This window comes from Belonocnema kinseyi, chromosome 1 (assembly GCF_010883055.1).
Source record: "Belonocnema kinseyi isolate 2016_QV_RU_SX_M_011 chromosome 1, B_treatae_v1, whole genome shotgun sequence".
Classification (NCBI taxonomy): domain Eukaryota; kingdom Metazoa; phylum Arthropoda; class Insecta; order Hymenoptera; family Cynipidae; genus Belonocnema; species Belonocnema kinseyi.
The window spans coordinates 118,663,660-118,679,208 of NC_046657.1; the positions used below are offsets into that span (position 1 = coordinate 118,663,660).

At 35.4% G+C, this 15,549-nt stretch overlaps 1 protein-coding gene across 5 annotated transcripts in view; it reads right to left on the reverse strand.

Moving 5' to 3' along the window:
- LOC117175525 (gonadotropin-releasing hormone receptor) overlaps positions 1 to 15,549 on the reverse strand; it is a 355,246-nt gene that overhangs the window by 264,725 nt on the left and 74,972 nt on the right. For all 5 annotated transcript variants that reach the window (XM_033365255.1, XM_033365236.1, XM_033365233.1 and 2 more), the window contains one exon: positions 5,458 to 5,764. In XM_033365255.1, the coding sequence (XP_033221146.1) occupies positions 5,458 to 5,764 (307 nt within the window). The remainder of the gene's footprint in view (positions 1 to 5,457; positions 5,765 to 15,549) is intronic.

The window sequence follows — 15,549 nt, forward strand, 5'->3', positions numbered from 1 at the left end:
CCCACCCATCACTACCGAGGAGGTGAAAAAAGTATTAAGAGGGATAAAGAACTATTCTGCACCGGGACCAGATTGTATCAAAACCTTCTGGTGGAAGAAGTTGTCCTCAACCCATCAGCATTTGGCCCGTATTTTCACCTCATATTTGAAGCCGGAAGAGCCGATTCCAGAGTGGTTCGTGGAAGGGCGCACAATACTCCTGCCGAAAATAGGCAACTTAGCTGACCCGAGGAACTACAGGCCAATAACTTGTGTGGTCTGACGAAATGCATACGTAAAACCCAGGGAGGGGTCAAATCGACCCGAACTGCACTTTGACTGAACCCTATAGCTGACTGAAGGATACTAGCAAGTCAAAACTGTGCGTGAGGTTTCTATCCTTTAGTACAATTTTTTAAGGTGTGGGTAAGAACCGGTTTCCTTGCTTCGTTCGAAAATGGCGCCGATTTGAAATTTCGGCCTGGGTCAAATTTGCCCCCCCCCCCTCGGGTTAATGGGTTAAGATGTTTTAAAGAACTTATAAATTTTATTTTTTTCTCTTTTTTTTAAGTTTTGAAAATTTATCTATTCATTTTACCATTTAGAAAATTAAAAGTTGTCTAAATTTTCAAAATTAAAAATGTTTAATCGTCAAGTAAAAAGACTTTACTCTATATTTTGGTCCATTTGAAATGATGCCAAATATAATGGATAAGAAAATTGTAAAATTGAAACTTACTTAATTTTGAATGGTCTTCATTTTGAAGTACTAAAAATCTCGATTGGCTCAGTCACAGTAAACACCAGGAATAAAATTTATCTTTAAATTAGAGAAAAACGCAGCAGCACGTTTATCTGACGAAAGATAAAATGTATCTTGCGTAAATATTTATTTAACATATGCGATATGTCAAACGGCTGCGTCTAGATTCAAAAACAAAAACAATCACTATAAACTAACCAAAGTTTAGCCTATGTATTCTGTAAGTGTAGATTATTGTTTTGTTATCAAAATCATTTAAATAATGTTAGAAGACTAAAAAAGTGAATATCGCGGGGGTTTTAGAATTTATGGAGGAAATTTATTCGGTAAACCTAGACGCAGCCATTTGACATATCTTTCGTCAGATAAATTTGATCTTTCGTCGGATAAATTTGATCTTTCGTTAGATAAACGCGCTGCAGTGTTTTTATCTCATTTAAAGATAACTTATTCCTTGCGTTTACTGTGGTGAAATGGTTGAATCTGAAGCAGTTTCTACACTAACAAATTTTAAATTTGATAATTTGAATTTATCAATTTTAAAAATTGCTAATGCAAATTTGTTAAATTCTAAATAATCTCTGCTTTAAACTTTTCAAACTTAAACTATGATAATGAAACCAATAGCAGACCATATTCTAGTAGTGCTAAACTCGTGTCTTAATTGCAGCTTCTTGATTTATAGGGTTAAATATGTTAATATTCAAAATGATGCGGCTTACTTCTGACTATTTTAAAATGTTACTTTTAAGTATACATTTAATCATCTATACATCAATTACAATAAATTTTGAATATACGAACGAGATGCTGTAGAATGTCTAGAATACAAGTAAATACATTTCATTTGCATTGAATTTGATTAAAACTTTTTACATAGCTTTGAATATAATCTTGATATTAGGCAGTACACTAATGATTCCTTTGTCCTATACAACTTAACCTATTCAAATTTCAAAGTTTTATTTAAAGATTGAAACAATGTTTAAATAACTGTAATTTAAACATTTCTAAGTTGTATGAATTTCAAAGCTTATGATATTCAATTAAAAACGCTTTAATATTCGAATAGTTTAATCATTCAAATTTAAGAGAAATTTTTAACAAATTTCAAATTGTGCTACATAGAAGTTCAATATTCTAATAATTTCAATTTTTAAGGCATCAGTTTTTAAAGGCTCTAGTACATTTCAGGCTCAAAACAATTGACAAGAATTACATCGTTTAGCAGCAATACGAAATCTATCATTCAAAAATTTAAACTTTAAAATTAAAAAAAATTTTTTTTTAAATTTTTGTCTCAAGTGCAAAATATATTTTTTTTCACATTTTTTTCTGTGAATTTAAACATTCTTAACACAACTTTAAATATATGTAGGGGTGACTCACCCTCTTCATTATTTTATTGAGAAAATTACGTTATGCATCTTTCATCACGAGAAAAATTTTCCCATACGTTTGATCGAAATGAATTTGTTTTTTATATACAGAACTATACTGTCCACGCTTGAGACCCCTATCTTTGAGGGGATGTTTCACCCCCTTAAAGTATTTTTCCGCAGATGAAAAAATATGTGTTGTTTAGTTTTTCGAGTACTATAACATATATCAGGGAGAATCAAATCGGCGAGTGATACCTGGAGAACCCTATTTGTAAGAGAAGAAAGTTATAATCAATAATAAACTGTTTGAACAATTATGTTCGATAACTTGTATTGGTCATCACCTCATATTGTGAAAAGTGAACGAAAATTTGAATATTAAAAAAAATTCTGGCAATATTCAAAGATAGTATTATTAGAAATATTAATTAATGGTTTAAACAATTGTGTTTCTTAATTTGAATTAATTATCACCCCATTCTAATTGAAAATTCAACATAAAGTGGAATTTTCATTACTATTGAAAATATTTTAATTTTTAAACACGAATAATTAAAATATCAGAATCTATTGATGGCAAAAATCTTTTATTCACTATGTTTTGGCGGCGCTTTTACCTTCTGTTTCTTTCAGGGATGTGTTTTGAGTTGATAATTGTCTCACTAATTGAAAAGTTGAAAAAAGTTGAAAAATTCGGAAATACCGTGAATTTTACAATCTATTGTAAGAGAAAATTGCTCAAACAATAATAATTTGTAAATTAGTATCAAGTAGACACATGGGGCTAATATTAAAAAAATTAGTTTTTTTCGTATTCTATTTTAAAGTGTGAAAATAAATGAAAACTTTCGACTTAAGCCACCTAATATTGACGATTCTAAATTAAATGCACAAAAAAGTATTTTTTCTGATGGTAAATACGTGTTAAAGTTAACAAGGCTTGTGGAACTTCTGAACATAATTTTTAAAGGAGTATTTTTTGGGAGGAGAATTAAAAAAATTTTGGGGCAATATGCATGAAAATTAAAAAAAATACAATGCATTCTGAGAACCCTTTTGTGTACAATGAGAGCCTTCCTAATTTAAGTATAAAATTTAGTGAACACGTAGAAGTGTTAAAAAAATTAAAATGTTTTAAAATTGCTTGTTTTCAAAGTTATAGGAGCCTAAATTACATTTCAAACTGTAATACAAAATACTGGAGTTGCAAATTTGATACAATCCTCTTTTATTATTAGCATTTATGGCAGATAACAGAGGTTTTAAAACATAGACACAAGCTGTTGTAAATAGAATGAAGTTTTCCAGTGTATGACAGATCTGATTAAGAAATTTCGGGGGGGGGGGGGGGGGGGGGGGGTCAGTTTCTCTGTTCTGGCTACGCCACTGTCTATAGATTAAATTTCTCCGATGGATAAAGTAAAACTAAGATACCGATCTACGTATTAAATATTTTGTCATGTACATTGTAGATTCTATATTTATGTTTCTATCTATTAATATACCTGTGTTAAGATTGCAACATTACTCGCTTCTTCCATAAATTAATTATAATTGCATAACTTTTCGAAGCTATAGAATTTGAAAATTTAGAAAATTAAATATTCAAAATAAAAAAATTAAATATTAAAATTTCGAATTGGAAGCTTTTAAAAATTGATATCTTGATGAATGTGGAAACTTTTAAATTAAAATCTTCCACATGCTAAAATATGAACTGGAATTATGTAAAATCGATACGACTGGATATTAAAGCAGAATGAACTTAAGCAATCCGTGATTTGTCAAGCCGTAACCTGATATTTTTTATGTAGTGCACTTATTGTAAGACTATGCTTATCCAAAAAATTAAACAACATCTTCAACATCTTCAACATCTTTACACATGCAAGTAACTTATTTTCCTTCGCGATTTAAGTAGTGGCTAGTCCAAGAATAGTTTCAAAGTTACGATTGCGAATTTTTAAATAATTTTTTATCCCTTATTATTTGAAAAGTCCCAAAATTTTCATTTTTACTGTATACACATTCTTTGTTTTAGGAAGAAGGTCAAGGTCTTCGATTGATAAAGAGTTTGACAAGAACTGAACAATTTATCAGAATTTTTAATTATTGCAATTCTTCTCCCATGTAAATTTAAAGACAAACTTCGAGCAGTGGGCGGAGGAGTTAAAGAATAAATGTTTGGGCTGAAATTTTGAACTCATATTTTTATTGGTAATTGAAAATAATTGCTTAGGTGGAAGCAAAATATTTTTAAAATTTACAAATAAGGGATACCTTAATATTTATTTACACTGTAGAATGACATTGATTCTTTAATAAATTACGTAGTTAAATATAAAAAAACTATGAGTTGACAAAAGTGTTTTTCAATTTTGAAGAATATTTTAAATAAATTTATATTTACAATATACCTGTGTATAAAAGCATATAATTGCAGCTTGTGAGCTTTTGATTCTAGAGTAAGCTCGTTGACTGCTACACTTGTCCACTCAAAGCAATATTCACTTGAGACAACAGGATTATCCTTTTATATTAGACGTCAAGACTTCAAGAGAAGTTTTGTTACGCAATAGAAATTTCCACTTACATCGTAATTATTGCTGTATTCTACAAATTTGAGATTCTAACTCAAGCAATACAATTTTTTATTGCTGAAAACAGTGCTTTAAATGATTTTGATTTTCGAAGTTTAAAATCTTCAAGTACAATTCAATGCAAATTAGAAAAATTAAATGCAGTACTTAAAATAGAAAAAAATTTGAGAGCAACTAGAAATTTTAGAAAATTAGAATAGAATTGGCTGCAGATTGCGATAGAAAAATTTCAGTTAAGAATCAAATTTTTAACTTTTTGCAGAAAAAAAACTTTCTCCCGAGCTAAAGTTTCAGCAAAGCAAATTGAAAATTCAAAGATTTATTATAGCGTTATTATAGCCCTCTAATACAATATAGTGGCTGGGATTGTTTCTTTTCTTCACATCACCCTTAAAATCATAGGTATTGTATACCTTTCAAACTTTTTTTGGTATGAATATTTCACTGTGCTTCTAAATTCAACTTGGATCTTAAAGCGTATTTTTTCTTTCAGTCCCGGCCGTCGTGTACTAAATACGTGTGTCGAGGCTCGAGTTTTGATATCAGTCCACCTCCTACAAAGCAGTGAGGCTCCATCGTATCAAATATGGTTTTTGATACTATCAGCGGTTTCGAGACAAGGAAACTAAGTGGTTCTACTAGGGGAAATTTGGGGGGTGGGTAGGACTCCGGCAGACTGATTGATCATCTGCAAAAAGTGGCCCAGCGTGAAACATAGGAGGTGGTTTCTTACCTGTGGAATGCTGAGGATAATCGAAAGGATCCAGATGAGAATCACTAGACGTTTGCACCTTTGAGCAGTGTTTAAACTCTTCATGGGATAGCGGACTGCAACGAATCGATCCACTCCGATTAGCACCAGGATAAATGTACTTAGATAGAGACTGAACATTTGCAAGAACTTGAAAACCTTGCACGCCACATTTCCCCAGATCCAAGACACAGCGTAGCTCCAAATTGATTCTCCACCAATGCAGAAGATAGTCACCAGCAAATCTGCTATAGACAGATGCAAGATTAAGGTGTAGATGGCTGAACAGCTGAAAGAGAAAGAGAAATATATGAATATGCTAACCATTTTAATAGCATAATCCTAAGAGACTTATATACTGATCTCAATATGAATTCTGTGTAATATAACCTAACTTATAAATATTACTATCACTCAGATTTACTTGATGACACTGTGGTACGTCCCGCGATTTTATAAACAGTTATTGTAAATATATTTTATTTAAATGACTTATCATCATAACGCTTACAGGTAATGCTCTAACTAGACTCAACTCTGCTATGAGCTTGTCATAATACGATTATCTGGAAAAAATTTCGTGCACTCTGAGGACAAGGAGCGACCCAAGGACGAAAACTTTCTACAGTTTTCCCGCAAGTATCTTAGCATCTTTTTGACATGCAGGGGTGTTTTTCAGGCTATCAACTCATGAAAGATTGGCACCAAGAGCGCTGATAATATGGACGATTAGCTTAACAAAATATTCTATGTATAACCATCGTGACTCCCTTATAAGGTCGCTACATAGCACTTTATTTTCATTCTCCTTGGTTATGATGTAACAGAACCAATTGTTGGAAATATGCAGTTCCAGTATCTTCGGCACTTCTCATTCTCGACAATCCGACTCTCTGTACTTCAGCTAGAAAAGTTTCGGTCCTTATTGCTATGAGTTTGTATGCGTAAAATTGCACCGCATGACGGCGCTCTTTGCACGTGGTCCTACTTTAACATGCCGCTAAACGAGACATTTTCTTAAAAACAATAACATTTATATAATATTTAAAAAAATTTAAGCCCAAAATGTTTACAGACGTGCAAAAATCTACGGCAGCGGATTCGATTGAAAATAATTGTGAAAATCGTGTGGTCCAAGAACAATAAAATATGTTAAAGTGCATTGTTTGAAACTGTCACTCCGACTACCATTCGCGTCGCGTCGTGACAATGACGAAATGATTCATTTTTTCAAAATGTCTCAAAATGTAGTTTCCGAATGTCAGAAAGCAATAAATAGAGCAGATTTATTAGTAATAGCTACCAATCTTAGAAATCTTATAGCATCGGTATGTATAAAAAATAATTAATATATTTATAATACTTAATTTAAATAAAATAAAAAAATTAATAAAGTGATAAAAGTTTTGAATTTTAATTTCTTTAATTGCAGTGTCCGAATTTTAACCTGAAAATAACTTTCGTTCCCCGGTAGTGGTTTTTCCATATCTAGTAGTTATATTTATTTGTTCTCTTAAATTTATTTTCGTTATGGATATTTTTTTATTTAAAAAAAAACGTAAACGCTTTCTTAGATAGATAAACGTTTATTTTTTGGCCTGCTGGCCTTTAAAAATTGACTTGCTCATACTTCCATTTTGTTTTTATAGAATTTTCTTACAACCAACCCTTAAAAACTAACATCCTTCCACATCTTATCTGTAAGACCGTTCGCTCTTGTAGCATTGCCTTCCTCGATTCACCTCGCCTCACAAGCACGTCCCTACTTCCTCGCTTTGTCTCGCATTACCAACCTTTGCGCTTGTGCCTTATACCTAATACTTATCTACTTATCTACCAGCTGATTCCCAACCTCTTCCAAAAATTTCTCCTCATATTTACAAGCTCGACTACCCGTCAGAACCCCTAAACTCGTTATTTCTGTCTAATTCCTGACAATATAGTTAGGCGTATTCCTTGCCAACCCCGCTGTCCACTTTACATACCTCTTCTGTATACTGTTGACCTCCTCGCTCACCTTTCGCCCCTCATTATTATAATCTATAAAATAAGACACGCATCACTTGTAAATTGAAAAATTGTATTTTCCTTGAAAAATGATGTTTAAACAACCTTTTTACGAGTCCCCGCACCTGTCTCATCACCACTTTCTCTTTTATATGACCATCCACTCCCCCATTTCTCCAAAACAGAAAGCCCAGGTACAAAAACTCGTTCACGTCCTGTACCGCCTTTCTCTTCCATTTCCTCTCTCCTCCATTATCCCTCCCACCTCTATTCCTGAACACCATAACCTTGAAATTTCCCGCATTTAACCCTAACCTATTTTTATCGAAGTCCTTTTTCAACCTTTTCATTATCTCCTTTAAAGCCTTCTCGCTCTTTGCTAGAAGCACTATGTCATCTGCATATGCGAGTAACCATATCCTGATACCTGCTACCCTTACTTCTCCTACTACTCCGGCCGCTAGTTTGCTTTCCATATACGCGATTGAAATGGAATCCCCTATCCATCAAGAAACCCACCAAGATATCTTACCATCCTCTCACCCTATCTTTCCTCTCCTCAGATACATCCTTTACCCTCTCGTTCAAACTTCTATCCACTCCCTTCTTAGCTAATTTTCTATCCAACACGTGCCGCAAAACGTAATTATTGTAGATAGTGCCCTTTTACCATTCCTTTCGCCACCGCCTACCTTCTATCCTCCATCTCGTCTCTCAGAATCTACCCCTCCTTATTCATTATCTTATCATTAGATTTCCTTTGGAAGCTCTCCCCTTTCCTGTCAAGGCCCACTTCCCTCCTAATTCCCACATGAAACCCCTCTCCTCTCGTACCACTAAACCCTCCTCTCTCTCTTCTAGTAAATCTTTCCCCTTTCTTTAATCCTTTCTATACCATTCTTACTATACAGAGTCTCAAACTTACATGTTATCCCTCCTATCTTTATTGTCCTTATTTGCACGACCTTTCCCTCTCTCTCTTCATTAACTTCTTCCTCAAATATATCCCTCACCCCTGTTATAATTCCCCTATTAGCTTTTCCTTTGATCTTTACCCTAATCGCCTGCTGGAGTCTCCACCGATATCCTCTTGGCAACTTTGGCTCTACTCTATCCAATTCATTTCTTTTTAATCACGTCTCTACCACTCCCATCACCTCAAATTGCTAAACATACCTCCACAAATCCTCGTATTTCTTCTTTACGCCTGCCACGTTTCAATACAGCACCTTTACCACTCCTTCACCCTGCTTGACCAAAACCCCCTCTACTTCCCACGAAACAAATTCCCTCCACTTCCTTAAACACCTTTTTTTCTTGTCCTATAGCCACATTTTCTCATCTACTTTCATTTTCTAAAATGCTACTTTCGACGCCCTCCTTTCACTCCTCTTCCTATTCTCCTTTCTCCTCTCAAGCCTAACTTTCCCTACCTTGCCTTTAAATGGACTCGATGCTTTTCTCCCGATCCTATTTGGTCTCTCTTCCTCTTTAAGAGATCCCCCCGTCACTTATACTAGACGCTCTCCACACTGCTAGTACTCTCGTTGACCATCTTCCGCTCTTCTGTAGGTAACTGGGACCTCTCCATGCAAAAAGTACCTTCTGCAACTGACAGATGTCTCCCCAGACTGTTACCGCTTACCGCCTCTCTTGAAAGACTAAACACTTGACCACAAACTTCTGTGACCCCTTGCCAACCTAACCTCCTTTCCCTATGTAGCCAATTTCCATCTACACCTTCCAGATAAACTCCGTAAAATCTTTTTACCACGTGTCACCGCAAACGTTCTCACTACTACCACCAACATGCAAGTCATTATGAACATAGTGTAGAATCACATATGATATTTGGAAAAAATTGTATAAGCTTTTCATATTTAGACCTATAAATGACCTATCTTTTAATATAGATAGTATCATTGAATCGTGTTCGTTTATATTATTTCATATGGCAAGGAAGAGATATTTATCTGCGATCCGATAGTCAGAAAATCTATCTTAGTATTGTTATTATTTATCTGTTGAAATGTTTTATGTTTAAATTGCAAGGTTTACTTAACATCTGAACAATTGAAAAAATCTAAAGTTTACTATATTCATATGCAAAGTATTCTATATTAACATAATCTCAACTATAAGCTGTCCCATAGCATGTGAATAAAGTGAACTGCGTTGTATTCTCAAGGTAGCAGTGAAGGCTAAGTTCTAACATATTTTTTTAATGTACACTCTCTGAAAATTTTATTTATGATTCAGGCATAAGGATGGTGTAATAGAAAACCTAACCACTGAAAAAATGTATCTTAGATGGTATTGTAAAGCAAACAAAATGTTTGCTTCTTGAGCGCAGAGTTTCTTCATTTCGTTAAAAAGAAGTCCTCACACCCGAAAAAAGTCAATGCACAATCAATGCTGACATAAACTTCGAGTACTTAAAGAAGAACTTTTTTCCTTGGGTACGAAAAAATAAATTAAATGCGAATTTTTACTTTATGCAGGATGTTGCTGCCCCAAACATGACTTTTAGAGTATTTGAAACACTTTTCTTCGTTTATGGTACTTGTTTTTTAGGTTAAGTTTAGCCTAAGTTTGGCACATTGTCATGACTTATATCTTTTTGACTTTTGCGGGCGATAGAAGAGGTGAAAAACGCAATTAGGGATGCTGCCCGAGGTATTTGTGAAATTTCAATACAGGACATCTATACAAGTTGGGGCGGACACTTATACGAGATCTCAATGTAATTTGCCAAATTTTCTTTGAAAAATATTAGCAATAACCATTATTTACCTTTAAACGGATTTAAGTTAGTCGAAATTTACTTTGGTCACATGCTATAGGATTCCTTACAACAAAATGTAGAGGACACTAAATGTATAGCTTCTTGAAATCAACGTTTAAAATCATACGGACATCGATATACATCATTGTCTTCTATTGGCTGTGCTGGTTTCCCAGTTGCGAGTGCTTTAAAGATGGTTAGCATTAATTCAAAAATGACAGACTGTTACAACTGTTTAAAATGCAAAGTAATGCTTTACGGAGAAGCATAAAACTCTGCCTGTCATAAGTGGGGTGCCTTATTTCATTTAGCATGCATTAATGTTGGTATATTTGAAAAGAATTTCGAAAAACTAAAAAAAGGGCTAAATGATTTTACTTGTAGTAAGTGTAAAATACGTTCATAATACGTTGAGCCTGCGTAGACAGCACATTTCCAGATATCCCCCACTCCTACGTGCAGTGGCGCTGGGGCCTTGCAACCCGCCTATATAGAGGAAATACTCCTTGCCGTCATGGTTGCTCCGTAATTTGTGGTAGTGCACTCACAGGATAGCCTATAATATCTTATAAATGAATTTCATCGCCAGCAATTTGAAAAGATTTCTAACTTAGAGGCTGCATTCATGGATTACTTCTAAAATCCAACGAGGAGTTTCTGACACTTAATGCTTAAATCAATGCCAGAAGAGGGGGTGGAATCTGACTTTATCGCCATGATAGTATCAAGGATGCTGGGGTAGGAGCGAACGCATAAGCAAATCATCCTTCAACTGAATTCTTTTAATCCAGGATAGAACCACACAAGGCACTGCATTGGCAGGTGTTATTTATAAAGTGATAAACGCCTCAATAGTCAATAGTTCCAGATACCTCTGAACATCATGCATACCAATAGAGCTCTTGGATAAAACTTATGGTGGTGGAAGACCTCGAAAATGTATCTTCCAATTAGTAGCATTAAATGTCTTTATTGTTTAACCATGGCCGTACAAATATCAATTATTAATTGACCAATAATTTTATTTCTAGCAAACTTCATAAATTCAAATTTCTTTTAAAATTGTGGCATTCTCGTTGAATCTCGTGAACAAGCTCTAAGTTTCGAAACGAAGAGCAAGATCTGTCATTGGAACACAATCGGATCGTCTATGTCTATTTCACATGGCAGAAAGAGAGGTTCGATCGACTACAGGCGCCAAGAGTCTATCTTCAACTGTCAAGTGTTAATGAAAAATGTGTTAAAACTGTGTTTTTCGTGGGCAATGAATTAATTTTTAATCAAATTGAGTGAATTTCCGTCAAATAACTTTCTCGTATGTCTGGTTATAAAACACCATAATGCGCCATGTATTATCCGCTACGCAAAAGTGTGTACTTCCCAATTGAAGCGTTTTGGAAACAGGAAAGACATTTATTTTAACATGTAGTAACAAAGTTTCTTCCTCACTTACATTAAATATTTAGTTTGCCCTTATTCCCGCATTAGAAAAACGATTATCAAAATGTTTTTTACCACGCATTGAAATCTGTTGGAAAAGTTTCATACTTCCCTACCTTGTTGCAACGACCGCACGTATAATATTTGGTTAAAGTAATTTTCCTTGTGTTCAATGTTACATCAGGTGTGAAACTATCACTTTTTCGTAACCTTATAGTCCTACACGCATGGCAAAAATATGCCAAGGCATTAGCGAGAAGGATGCTCAAAGCTGTCTTCATTAAGTCGTTCCCATGTTGTTTATTTAAATACCACATTCGTTCCGCAACCCTTCACCGACACAGGTCGCTGACCCTTGGGACCATTAGTATCCAAGATCTTTTGTTTCAGGCGTCATTCACTTTACGCCATACTTTAATGTCTTCGCATACCTCTTTATCTCTCCACAGGCAATATCTATACACTACCGAGGAGTGCGGATCCTTGTCATTGTGTTGTTAGAAGATGTTTCACCAGCCCCCGTAAACAAATATCTCTTTACCTTCCTCCATGTCCATACATATTCTCCTGCAAGGTCTTGGGATTTTATGGCTTCTTATGTCTCTTCCAATTGGGGCCTCGTTCACAAATTATAATCATTCTTTCTGCGATCTACCTCTGGAAACGTTATCGTTCACTAACTTGATACACTTGTTTCGTCAGTCAGTCCCCCTTCAAAGTAATCCCCCTCAGATATAATACACTTGTACCAACGCTTTTTCCAATCATCGAAGCATTTCTGATAATCACTTTGTGGTATAGCCTTGAGTTCTTTCAGCGATGCAGTTTTTATCTCCTCAATCGTTGAAAATCGATGTCCTTTCATGGGTCTCTTCAGTTTTATGAAAAGAAAAAAGTCACTGGGGGTCAAATCCGCTGAATATGGAGGCTAAGGCATGACTGTGGTTCTGTTTTTGGTCCGAAAATCTTTCACAAGTAACGATGAATGAGCAGGTGCATTATCGTGATGCAAAATACACGAATTGTTTTTACAAAGTTCCGGATGTTTTTTGCGTATCACCTTTCGCAAACGGCGCATAACTTGAAGGTAATACTCCTTATTGACCGTACGACCTTGTGGTAAGAATTCTTGATGCACTACGCCACGGTAATCAACGAAGACAGTGAGAAAAACCTTCACATTTGACCGAACTTTACGCGCTTTTTTCGATCTTGGAGACACAGGATGCTTCCACTGAGACGATTGGGCTTTAGTTTCGACGTCATAACCATATAGCCACGATTCATCCCCAGTTATAAACCTTTTGAGAAAATCAGGATCATTATTGACTTCATTCAACATCTTCTGAGCGATGGTCATGCGATGGATCTTTTGATCAAAACTAAGCAGTTTTGGAACAAATTTCGCTAATACACGGCTCATGCCCAAAACGTCCGAAGGGATAGCATGGCATGAGCCAACCGATATGCCAATATCTTCAGCAACTTTTCTGATGGTAATTCGGCGATTTTTCAACACCATTTCTTCCACTGCTTGAACGTTTTCATCTGTTGTTGACGTGCTGGGACGTTCAGAGCGAGGTTCGTCTTTGACATCCTCTCGGCCTTCTTGGAACAGCTCGTACCACTTATACACATTTTTCTTACTCAGAGTAGACTCACCGTATGCAACTGTCAACATTTCAAGAGTTTTAGAGCACTGGATTCCATTTTTCACACAAAATTTAATGCAAACTCTTTGCTGCATTTTTTTCGAAAGAAGAAAATCGCCGAGCACACCAAACCCTTCTAACCTTTTACTCCTCTGTCAGAAAAACAACACGAGATATATAGTCAAAACTGTGAACATATGATCGTGACGAGTGTACCAACACAACAAAACAAAAAATTTAAAACTTGAATTTACGTAGCCCGCGAAAATTGAAAAGTCACCTTACGTTTTGAACACACCTCGTATGTCATAACAATCTTATCATCTGCAAACACTAACAAATGTACCCTCACTGTATTAAGGTCCAAATCTTCTTTGTCGAAGAAATATCAACTATCAAAATATCCAACCAGTCACTCAGTTCCCTATTTACTTCTACACTCACTTTTCTACCTACATATCTTGTTTTTATTGCTTATAGGAGTCATCCATTGATTTCTCCCGTTACAGTCATCGACGTATATCATTATAACATAAAAATTAAAAATCAGTGACTCAAAACATATTTATAAAATGCAAAAAAAAAGATTTGCTAATTTTTCAAATCTTTTGGTCATTTAATTGGATACCCCATTTCGAAATATGAAATTCTAAAATAAAATTTGAAATTAGTGAGTCAAAGCATTTTTATAAAATAAATTACCAACAATTTTCAATAATGTTGGGGTTTCGACTGCCGAAACGGGGTTTCTGGCCCAATTTGTGAGAGCAGATACACGAGAAAAGAGCAGCTGAGGATGCTTTGGCTAGTCTAAGCAATTTGCATTAATTGCTGTAACAGGAATACCATGGGTTGAACAATAAGTTGGATACTATAATGGAAGGGGAATTGATGGGACTCTCTTCTCACAGTGCGCAGTTTTATAACAAAAACAAACTACGGTATGATTTTAGGGTGGAGTTTTTTTTTTACTTTTTTTATGGTAGCCTAAACAAAGCATCCAGAGGCGACTATTGTGATCATCAATGCTTGCGACCGCTGAGTAAGGATAACAGCAGTTGAAACGGTCCTTTTTATCTACGCCTGCGGATAGGCAACCCGAATAAGTCGGCAAAGCTTAGCACACGTGAAGGCCTGCGGAAGGCAAGAAGGTACGAGAATAGTTGCGCGACACCACACTAAGAAGCGTCGAAATCACTCTTCCACAGTCTGCATCAACAGTACCTGCTATAATAAGGCGAGCGAGAGGCAGATCATCACCACTCGAGTGGACAACTGGAAACCGTCGTCCACGCATCCGGAATTATTTCTCAATGCTGTCGCTCTTGAAGAATAGAGGTCCGCTGTTTTGACTCCTCTAGGTACGCTATTCCAGGCTCTCGACTATCTTAATACCTTTTTTGTTGCTTGGGTACGGCTGAAAAGGCTCCATGCCATTTATATTGTTTTCTCGGGTACGCTGCTCAGGCTCCGAGCTGATTTTTTTTATTGTTGTTTATATTTTCTCGGGTGCACTGTGTAGTTTTCGAGACTTTGTTTTTCTTTTTCGATTTGTATTTACTAGGGTACGCTGTTCAGGCTCCGGGACATTGTGATTTGATTTATATTTACTCGGGCACGCTGTTTAGGCTCCAAAATATTTTGATTTGATTTATATTTACTCGGGTACGCTGCTCAGGCTCCGACCAGCTTCTTTTCTTTATGTAGGACACTTCTTGGTTTTCCATAGAAGGATCCAAGAAACCGCGTATGGACAATTGTGAAATTTATTATTAAGTTAAAAATGATAAGACTGTATTGTTACCATATCAAACTGTGAACACTACGCCAGTATTAATTTTTGCTCTTTCAGGGAGCAACAGGATCCGACTTATAAATGATTGAACTCGAAGATTACACCCTGCCAAATCCAGCTCGCCACACTGGTACGAGGGTAGTTCAATAAGTCCTTAGAATGAAGTATAAAAACAATTTTTTTGGGTAATTTTTTTTTTTTATTTTTCAACATAATCTACTTGGAGCTCTATACACTTGGTCAATCGCTTTTCAAGTTTTTTTAATCCTTTAGAAAAGTGCTTTTTCGGAAGATCCTCAAAATAAGCACTTACAGAGGCAATGACGTCTTCGTTGTCTGGAAATCTCTGTCCACCGAGCCATTTTTTCAAGTCTGGAAATAAGAAAAAGTCACTG